At 28.7% G+C, this 11,912-nt stretch overlaps 1 protein-coding gene across 1 annotated transcript in view; it reads right to left on the reverse strand.

Annotated features, from left to right (window-relative positions):
- LOC129958690 (A disintegrin and metalloproteinase with thrombospondin motifs 9-like) overlaps positions 1-11,912 on the reverse strand; it is a 241,905-nt gene that overhangs the window by 21,527 nt on the left and 208,466 nt on the right. Inside the window, exons 19-24 of the mRNA XM_056071336.1 lie at positions 8,851-8,980; positions 8,156-8,369; positions 6,229-6,393; positions 4,898-5,062; positions 1,546-1,830; positions 387-557 (exon numbers count right to left, since the gene is read on the reverse strand). Coding sequence (XP_055927311.1) covers positions 387-557; positions 1,546-1,830; positions 4,898-5,062; positions 6,229-6,393; positions 8,156-8,369; positions 8,851-8,980 — 1,130 coding nt within the window. The remainder of the gene's footprint in view (positions 1-386; positions 558-1,545; positions 1,831-4,897; positions 5,063-6,228; positions 6,394-8,155; positions 8,370-8,850; positions 8,981-11,912) is intronic.

Here is an 11,912-nt window from a genome sequence, read left to right on the forward strand (position 1 = left end):
TGATAATAAAAAGTACAGCTTTCAATGAAAGTTATTTAAGACTCATAAACATAAACATTGATGATTATTTTCCCAGATAAGCTAAATTTCTAAAATGTTAATTTTTAATGATTATTTCAGATGTAGGTAAATTACAAAAAGTGATAAATATATAATGCAGAAATTTTTAATATAACCTATATAGTTTTTAATACTAAAATTCGAACATCCTTGCAAAAAAAAAAGTTCATATTACGAATGAAATATTATTCGTTCATTTACATGGATAAAAAGAATCCCTACTTTTAATATCTCAAAAAACTATTAAAATCCGTAGTTTAGAAACAGACATGTATAACTTAAAGTAGATAGTTTTTGGATAGTTAAAATACATAAAATTTCAATACCTCAGACCATTCTTCAGTTTCCCAATGAGTACACTGTCTACCAATACATTTTTCTGTGGTCTTAGGTTTCCTTTTGGAATCGCAATAACTCAAAGAAAGGCGTGAGTCGTCATGAGAATCATGGCAAGTTATTGTTCTCCTTTTTACGCCTTCACCACAAGTATTTGAGCACTACATGTACATAAGAAAGAATCACATAGATCAAAATCTGTCATACAAACTTTTCAAAAACTATATTCACGTCAGAAAACGGTTTCTAAATTCGATTCTATCAAAATCTTCTCACCAACATTAAATTTAAATGAAAAAGTTTAATATCAAAGCAGGCATTACGAATACCTTTTCTTTTAACAAAAGCAAAAGCTGGCTACTCATCAATGAATACATTACAAGAATTGCTCAACATCTCAAGCAAAATCTAATGCATAGTTACATTATTTAGATGATTAATGCATGTAAGAAAGTAAGCTCTTCAGATATAACCTGTATATAGAATGCCACTTCATGTTTCTGCACTTACAATCATTGCTATCTTTTAAGCAGCTTATTTTTTAGTCGTTCATACATAGTTATAAAATAAATAAGGACGCCAAAATAATAAGGAAAATGTTTCTTCCTACAGTTGAAATGCTGGCACATAAGGATATGAATGCTTTATACCAAAACCGATTGCTAATTTTCTATTAGATTAAAACAATTTGTTCAGTTCCCTGAAGTGTCCTTGACGAATTACTAATGATAAAATTCACAAGAAACTTTCCATATTACTATCGAATGCAATTTGGGTTTTAAATTTTTGCTGACATTAACATGATTTTTTTTAAAGTTTAAAATATTAAAACGACGAAGCAAATATTCTCCCTGTAAAATATCTTAAATAACTTAAAACAACAGATGCAATATATGACTAGTTGCAAATCAAAATTTGTGAAAATTCTTGTAGCATATTTTATTTTACAGCGATCAAATAAGCTGCCAAAAATGATCATAAAATCTGATTACACGAAACAAGCTAAAACAAAAAGACACGAAGAAACAAATTTGTATGCTTTGACAGAATATTTTGACTATAAGGAACTCATAAAAATTGGAAAAGAAATAACAAATAACAACTTTCTAAATCAACAGTAACTAATAAGTTTCATATGAAATAACTTACCTTCGACCATCTTCCTTCCTTCCAAATAGCTCGATTAAATTCCGGAATAGAGTTAGTGTCACTAAGGGTGCGTAAAGGGGGAGGCTTCCATTCTTTGAAACGATTCTGCAGAGGATTCTTCTTCTTGATACCAAGATTACTGGAACAAGACAGGCCAGAAGAACAACTTTTACTTGCTGGAGGTCGATTTAAAGAAGAGCAATAAGATTCATCAACTTTTTGATCAGACGAGGACTGGCAACTTAGAACTCGATGTGTAGTACCATTTCCACATTTTACTGGACACTATAACAAGCATCTTATTGAATTAATTTCTTCAATATAAGCATTTTAATCATGGAAAGAATTTTCGAATTAGTCATGAATGGGAAAATGTATAATCGCGCACTTATAACAGAAAAAATTAAAAAAACGTACGAATCATAAACATAAATGACGAAAACTCGATTCAATAAAGCAGTTCACATGCTTGATCTTTTCACATGATTTTTTTTTTTAATAAGTGCATATCACAAGAGCAACTTTACTTGCTAGAGGTCTCCATAGCAAAAGGTTTTAAATTTAAGAAGACATACGGAAATTATAAGAATATTATAAAGGCAAAGAAATAGACTTTAAAGAAGGAGCTATGTAAAAATCTGTGGGAAAAGAAGTACCAAAAAATTTGTCCACAGATAGACTTTTGCCAAAAGTATTTTAAGAGTTTAAAATTTTTGAAACATTGCAAAACAGAGAATAAGCAAACATATGTAGATAGCATAATTTTCATAGATGGGTTCCGCGACGGCGGTGGTTTTGGAATAAACGTTAATTTATTTCACCACTTTTGTGGGCAAAAATTTGTACATGGGGACGAAAGACGGAAAACATCTGTTCGTACTAGAACAAAAGAACAAAAAGTGACAGAAATTTCTCCCTCTAGTCATTTTACTGAGATTCTGAGAGGGATTTCTTTGACACGTGTCGACTTAGGAAATAGAATATTAGATATCTTTGAGAGGAATACGTAGGTGCTGTGTAATTTTATCCCTTCGTTCTGAGAGTAAGAGATAGCAATGTTCAACAATGTTTTAGAGTGCGTCTTAGAAATAATTAGAGAAAAAAAGTGGGATTCGGATCGGAAATAATAGAAAAATTACCAAATTAATTAGAATTTCAATTAAGAGATACCATTACATGCATAACCTTTGTAATCTTAAAAGCTAAGTAATTAGATTGTCTCGTTATTATTTACTCTACTAATTACAATCGATGTATTCGATTTTTTTAATTTTTTCAGACACAAAAAAGTTAGAATAACTGCATTACATCTTTGAGAAAGTAAAATAAATATATATATAAATAAAAATCGCTGCTTGAGGCAAAGAAGTATATAAAGCATAAATAACTATGACATATGTCCCTTTTTATTTTTAAATAACAATTTTTAGAGGAAAGCTAAAAACATAATTAATTATTACGTAATTATAAGGAAATATGTAAAAATAAGAACTGCCCAAAATACTTTAAATACTACTCTCTATTAAAATGATTTTTATAACTGAAATTTCAAATTATAAGATGGCTATTAAAATGCTGAAACAGATAATGACCACATAAAAAAGAATTCAGATGAGAATTGACTTATACAGAGGAATAATACCACTAAATTTTTCAGCTAACAAACAAAAAAATAAATAAATAATGTACACTGAACAAATTTAACATTTTCTTTTAGTCACAAAACTGATGCATGTAAGTTAGTGTCTCTTTATATTAGTAATAATGCTGCATTAAAACCCGAAAGAAACGTTTCTACATTTTACGAAAATAATATGCAAATCAAATGATGTCAAGGTATTCATAGTTTAGAAAACTTCCCATACAGAGAATTGGCATTACAGATAGGATTCTGGATTCTAATTTCTGAATCAGTAGAACTTTAAGTGGCTTAACCAGTTTAAAAGGAAGTGGCACTATTTAGTAGATCTTAATTTGACAAGAATAATGTGAAAATTTCTTTGTTATATGTATTTCTTTGTTACTGCAGCTATATCAAACATGGAAAAAAAATAATTAAAAAATATATAACTTGAACATATTTCATGCCACAATTTGTTGTAAAGAATTAAAAAGAAATTAGATATCAATTTAAGACAAAAATAAATAAATAAAATAAAGAATTACACACGCATGTGTGTATAAAAGGGGCAGAACAATAAAATGAACTAGAGAAAAACTATAATAACTGAATTAATGGTATGAACCAAAGGATTAGGATGATTTTTATATGTTATTTTCGCTATTTTTCAAATTAATACAATTATTACTCATGAGCCATGTTTTTAAAGAACAAATGTAAGCTAGTAATGGGTAGTAAGAGAAATTTATATATATAACAAATTATACACACACACATATAATTTTAGTAAAATCAAAAGAAATAGAAAACAATATCTAGAAGCTTTAAAGTAGATAGTAAAACTGTGGATTTAACAGAAAAAAAGTTTAAATTGAATTTCACTCTTTACAGTTCGAAAAATAATCAGATGTAAAATAATTCATATGCAACTGTGAAAACAAATTACTTTTGGAGTTGCAAATGATATTCTGCAATTTTTATGATGATCGAAATCCATTAGGAATATAATAAAGAAAGAATCATTGCATGTGGCAAATCAAGTTAAACATGACACTGCAAATTTAAAAAAAAATGCTGTACAACAGTACAAAGGAATCATAAATCTTATCTGAGTTCAATGAGAAATCAATTTAAAATATCGTTTTGAGACTTCTGTATATATATTCACTAACAAATTCTTTTTAATATTTATTATTAATAATGATTTTAAAACGCAAAATCCTTCAACATAAAGAGAAATTAGTACAGAATAAATCAATAAATATTTTAATGAATAAATTTATTATCGTGGAATAATGTTCATTTATTCCAATTACGAACATTCAAGTTATTATTTCAAATCTTTAGATAACATGGTAAAAATAGCATTCTTATTACACGATCAAAACAAATTTGAATTTTCAAATTTTCAATTGAATTGCAGATAAAAAGTACACAAAACATGATGTTAAAAATCTATAAACTGTATTATTTTGTTTACTCCATTGCCGTTGTTTCATAAAAAAAAAAAAAAAAGAGCTAATAGTAAATGTTTATGTAAGTCTTAAATAATCTAATTATTTGCAACATTAGTAAAAGAAAATATATTAAGGGAAAACAGATGAAATTTGTTTACATGCAATAATAATCTAAGAGCATATTAAAGATATATAAAGAGTAAATAGCAAGCTGACTAAAGCAAATAGATATCATTCATTAAAAATAAAAATGTTTTTTCAATAAAATACTTGCCGGTTCCCAAGGACCTGTTTTCCATTCAAAACAATCCCCCATGTTACATGTTTCTTTTGCAATAGGAATGTTGTCATCTTCACAATAGCGTCGATCGACATATTTGTTTTCATGTTGACACCAAAAGGGTCGTTGCTTCACACCAAGGCCGCATGTCACAGAACACTATAAAAACAAGAAAGAAAGCATACTAAATAAAAATATAGCATTGAGCATACGTAGAAATTAAGAAATATAAACCGATTTAATTAATCGACATTAAAGTCGATCTTAAGTGTTAGACTTATAAAATCGTAATAAGGCAAACAATATTATCTGGTTAACTATTCTACTTTTCAGATATTTAAATATATACACTAAAGACGTAGAAAAGAGATGTTGCACCAATATGGCGAAGAAACATATCTTCGAAGGGTTTCCAATAAAATACAATTCGTTTTACAAGAAATATAGAAGAATTTATTTTAAATAGCAGTATGAATACATAAAACGAAACGCAGCTAACCTTCTGCTTCTCATATCTCCATAATAATCGACAACCGAAATTTCTTGTTTTGATATCCGAATTTCATTATAATAAAATAAATGCATAGATAGATGCATATACAATCAAAATTAAAAATCTACAATTCAGGATATGATTAACTGCACCAAGAGTATTAAAATCTATTAGATATAAAGTTTCCATTCCAACAACAAAGGATGTAGGAAAAAATTAGAGCATTTTCAAAACACGTATCTATCAAATCAACAAAATGCAAGTTATAGTCATAATGTCAAAAGCCACCAGTCATTTAATGCAAAAAAAAAAAAAAAGTACACAATAGAATTATTCTATTCTTCTCAATCCTGAAATAAATAGTAGGCATAAAAAAATTTACCAGTCAGCACCATTTAAATCAAACAGTTAACCAGAATCATTTACTATCCTTACTATTAATGAATCCTTACTGTCGAAATTAAGAATTGAACTTAAAATTCGAGTTTCATTCCTAATCCGAGAACATTCCTAATTGTTTACTGTAGAGACTTACCTCAAATAGCAAGTCTGTACAGTAAACAATTACTTGGAAGGAGAGAGAATCTAAAAATTTTGTAATGTATTTATACCCACAAATGCAATGGAACAAATAAATCAATTCTGAAATTTTCCTCAATTTTTGGCAAAACACTTTTTAACTAAACATAGTAAATCTAAATCAAACAGCCTTAGAGCTTTACATATAATGATTATTCTCAAATGTAATATCTGCAATATAAATCGTATTTTCTCCAAACTGCAGCAAAAATAAATTTCTACCAAAATAAATTATCAGAAAAAGTGTATTTACTTCAGTCCAGTTTCCAACCATCCAGTGAGGGCATGGACCTTGGTCACATACTTTTGACACAACTTTAGTAGATGAATCACAATGATCATCTGGTTGCTTAATATTTTCAGCATTGCGGCACTCAGAAGTACGTTGTTGAGTACCAGTTCCACATGATACTGAACACTGCAAATTAAATCGATTAAAATAAAAATTGTAATGTATATATGCTGATCAAAACTGAAATTTGATATAAAAATTTAGGTGATCAGTAATGTTTGCTGCTTTATCAGTGTTATTTTATGACCGCCTTTTGTTGCAACTGCTGTAGATAAGAGATGAAAGCATAGCAACAAAATTTATTGAGAACTAAGCCCTTCGGCGATCACATTTCCCTCAACCATTAGTCATTTCAGTCAACTTTGGTGAAGTACATTTCAAAAGCAAGAAAAAAATTATTGTTGAAAAATATTATAAGTTATATGTTTATTATTAATTTATTATTATAAGTTTATAATAAATCGTTTCATTTTGATTAGCTAACTTAGCCAGCAGAATCACGAAATAAACTTGTGAATCAAATTGGCACAATCGGTCCAGCTGCTGAGGCTGACATTTCTGTCAAAATTTCCAAATTATGAAATTTCTCGAAAATGGAGGGTGGGGGAACAAGTGACCATTGATGATATATCTAGAAATCATAAGCTTTTATACAAAATAAAAATTATAAAATTGGTGAAATTGGAACAGTAGTTGGGGCTGGGAGACTGGTTCTTCGATTTTGCCAATTATTTTAAATGCATAAATATTTCATTAGGCTTTCACAAATTTTGATACATTATATATTTTTGTTATAAACGTAAATTTGTTATCACAAAGTATATAAATTTCAAACAATGATAAAGAGGAAGAACATGATTTCAGATTTACAATAATTTTATAATTGTATAACCAGATAGTTTTTTTGTTTACAAAATAATTTAGAATCAAATTTAAAATTAAATGAGAAAGGTGAAAAATTATGAACAAACGCTTAAAAGTTAATAAATGAAATTTATGAAAACTAAATTTAGAAAGTAAATTTAAAAAGGATAATTTCTTTTACATTCCTCAATAGTGCAGAAATGTAAATGACAAAGGGCAAGAGGAGTACAGACGGCCAACGCGATAGGAACATTGCGAAGATATAATATCAGTGCGTTTATTTTACTTCTCCACATTCAATATTGCAGGAGTATGACATTGTTCGATATTCTGATGAAAATACAATGTCTTGAAGGCATAACAACTACAACATAAAGAATCTTTTACTATGAGGAAACATTTGAAAACATTTCTACGATATATTTAGATTTCTAAATATTTCTGAGCAATTTAAGATGTAAGGCATGTATAGGTAATCCTTACATAATACAGAAAGCTTAAAAATGATATGACAAAATTCAAGTGCGCATGTATCGAAATTTTCAAAACCAATAAATTCAATTCAAAAACTAATATAAGAACAAGGATTATAAAATTATTCCGAAAACATTAAAGGGAAAAGAGCAGCAGATAATTTTTTTTATTGTGTGATTAACAGAAAGGAAAGCTATAAATTATATTTAAAATTGTAAATGACTCAGAATAGTAGTGGCCATTCATTCTTAAATACGTTTCATACCTTTTTAATGCAGCGTGAATCGTTGAACAAAAATACAGTACCCAAAGTAAAAATGGACTGAGTATTTTCTTTAAATATTCTATTTTTCACTCTTGAACTGTCATGTAAAATATTACATCGCTGTATTTATACCTACAGAAATCTTCAACACTAATAGCAGATATAGGAAAATAACATTTTAGGAACTAATAGCATATAAGGAAAGATATGATTAAGTTTTAAAGAAGAAGGAAACTATTTTTAATTTGATGCAAAACATTTCAAAGAAATAGAATAAATTATCACCTCTGACCAATCCGAATATATCCATGATGAATTGCGACAAGAGACAGAACACTTTTCTTGAGAACTTGGTTTTGGACCTAAATGCATGCAGTGTTCTTCTGGCACAGCATGAGCTATTCTAGTAGAAATTTCTTCCTTCATGCATTTAATTATTCTATGACGAATTCCTCTTCGGCATTGAACTGAACAGTCTAACTTGCTAACATCTTGCCATCTATAAAAGTGAATACGCATATATAAGCTTCAATTTAAAATAAATAAAAAAAATATGATTAAGTTAATTGATATAAACAAAATGAAAATATGTATACCAATAGTTCTCTGACGAATGATTACTCGAAAAGTAAGGAAAATCTCTTAAGATTTTAATGCCACAAATGCGAACTAACAGCTAAGGAAAACAAGTTCATTAACGTGATCAGCACCAAACATATTAATATTATTGATTTAGTCAGCACTTTTGATAAATTACTCTTTTTGAATGTTAGTAAAAACAACGTTCAAGACGGTAATAATATATATATAATGAGAAAACTTGTATATAAACTAATAAATGTAGAGAAGAAAACTGAAGATACTAATTTCAGTAATTAAATTAATGTATACATAAAATGTAATATAAGAAGAAAAATGTCAGATTTGTTACAGATTGTGCTTCACACTTCATTCAGCTAAAAAAAAAAGCATTAACTTACTTAAGGATACAATGTTCGTTGCATTTCCGAGTTTTTTGTAAACTGGGCTTCGAAATATCATTGCAATGGTCTTCATTCACTGGATATTGGTCCGATAATCGAACACATATAGGCTTTAAAGAACTTATACCTATCAAAAATTTAAAAGAAAAAAAATTAAACAGACGAAACTATTTGTTTGAAAGTTTTTTAATTTAAAACACTTAGATATAAAAAGAACTGAGACAAAAAGAAGAATCCCTTTAATGTTGCGTTCTACACACTATTGTTGAAATTCCTATAATTTAAGAACTAAGAACTAACAACTTTAATTCAAAGAACATGCCTTTTAATGAACCAATAATAAATATACTGTTTCTATTAAACCTCAAAGTTGTTCGTCATAAAATTAAAAAAATAAATCCCTTTCAAGAATAGCCAAAAACTTTCAAGCAATATTTCTTTAAGAATAACGATTACTGCTGCTCTCTTTGAGCAGTTTCAAAAAATATTCAATTCACAATTTAAACTTTTCCATAAAATCCTAAGATTAAATTGTATAAAATGTTGTAACAGTAAAATCATCTAAGAGAAAGACTCATTGGTAGCTGGTTATGGTTATTGGGCTGGTCGCTGCAGCATGTATATTAAAAAATGTTATGAATTTATTGCCAAATAAATTTCTAAAAAATTCAGATTTCATCAATTAAATAAAGAAACTTTGAAATAATTACTTTGATTAATTTTTTTAAAGTTTTATGAATAATGTTTCCCATGATACATATTTTAAAAAAACATTTTCAAAAAATTATTAAAATAAACCAACAATATTTTTACGAAAAAAATGTGTCAAAATGTGAACTATATGGATTGTTATTATAACAAGAGAATCAAAATGCATTTGCCTGAGGCCAGAAATTTTAATTTTTCAAATTAATATTAACGATGTCAATTTTGTTGGATAAATAAGATGGAATAAAACGGGCCAAAGAAAATATAATATATATTTATACTTTACCTCAAGAAAGAAATAATTAAAATAACCTTTTGGTATCATTGTAAAATTTACTATGAAATCCTTCATTCAAAGGAGCTGAAATTACGAGTATAAAACTGACATTTACATGGCTTTCAAACTAAATATACATAAAATAATAGTTATCCATTGAAATGCAGGAATACTGTTAATATCATAGAAATAGTTAAAGAAATAAAAGGGCTAAATTGGTGGAGGGGCTAAAGTACCTACTTCTTCTGAAATATTTTAAATTTTAAGAAGTCCAAATGACATAGGAAAATGTTCAAAAATGCACACTGATTGAAATGTAATATAAAATAATCTAACTAAATGCATAATCAAAAAGTAAGAGCAATTCAAACAAAAATCTATGTAAAACTCTAAGACATTTCTTTCTGACAGCTTGTATCTTTGCTTTGTAAAATCACTTTTTATCATCAAACGATTTATTTTGGAATCAATATAAAATTTTAACAATTTTATATAATTTCACAAAATTTTCTGTGTAATAAAAAAATAGGCAGCATGACAGTAATGGTTACTTTACTCTAAATTCTAAAAAGATAATCAATATAAAATTAATAATAAAAAGAATTAAGATATGAATAATTCTTTATTTTTCTTCCTGTCAACTTCTTAGCTTTCTGACTGGTCTCTCACGGAAAGAAAAGAAAAAATTCATAGAATCATAAATCTTGAATTTTTAATGATTACTTCAGTTTAAAGGCACATTAAAAATACAAAATAATGGACACTAGAATCAAAATTTTTACTATAATAAATTGTCCACAATATTTTAGAAATGTTTTGAAATATCTTTCAATTACAATTTTACTTTCCAGAAAAAAGATGACAATTATATTAAATAATAATGCCCCCCCCCCTAAAAAAAAGGGCAGGTGTGAGAATGTCACAACTGAGCAGCATCAACATTCATGATTGCAAAAAACGTTCACAGAGAATATCGAAGTTCACATATAGGCTGATTCATTTGTTGGCAAGTGCATCAAAATGCCTTTCATGCACGGTAAAGATGGATGCGACCAGAATGGAATAGCAAAAAGTAATAAGCATTTAGTGGCAGAAAAGAGTAATATCGACATTTATCGTCAAATGGATGGCGAGTACTATTTAGAACAAACAGCTGTGAACAAATGGTGAAGGAGTTTTAATAAAAGGCAGAAATCAATATTAATGTCCCCTGACAAGATTAAATAAATACCATGATCGGCGTTGTATCTGTTGTAGCTTAAGGAAAAATCAAAAGGGTACGACTCGTTAAATCTATGCAGCTGTGACCTTGAATAAAGGAACAGTGCAATCACTCATCCACCAACATCGGTAGTTCAGTAAAGCCTGTATGCAGCGGTTACCTAAACACTTTATCCCTGAAACCAATCAACAAATGGGGCACAGCCTGTAACGAATATCCAAAATTTCTGAAATACATCGCAGAGAACGACTAGTCGTCGTGTCACCACTACACACCGGATTCAGCAAGCAGTGGAAACATACATCATCCCCTCCACTGCAAAAAAAGTAAAGCCTATTGCAAGGAAAATTATGTTAATGCTGCTCTTCAACCACTAAAGGCAGCTTTTGACTGATTTCTGCCGCGTAACAGCACTATTAATTCTGCACAATACTGCATCACTCTTATGAAACTTCGGAAAGCAATCCAAGGCAAATGTCCCTGTCTTTTCTCGTAACAAATTATCCTTTTTCACGATAATGCGCAACCACACGTCTTCCGTGATACTTCGACAATCCTACCAAATTTTCCTTGAGAAGAATCAGAACGCCCAGTGTACAGCCCCAGTCGCCATGAGAATATCGCATTTTTAGATTTAAGCGCAGTTTCTAAATTAAACGTTCTCGTTAGGACGTTCTAACGAAGAAAGCAGAGCGGGATTCTTTCAAATAAAAATCGTAATCTATTCCATAAGAAAGGGCCTGCTGTTGGAACACTGGGTCCAGTGTATGAATAATAATGGCGATTTCGATTAAATTTATAATAAAGGCATTACTTTTTTTAAAAATCTCGTCTTCTTCCATTTGGGCCACC

This window comes from Argiope bruennichi, chromosome X1, assembly GCF_947563725.1.
Source record: "Argiope bruennichi chromosome X1, qqArgBrue1.1, whole genome shotgun sequence".
In the NCBI taxonomy this organism is placed as follows: Eukaryota; Metazoa; Arthropoda; class Arachnida; order Araneae; family Araneidae; genus Argiope; species Argiope bruennichi.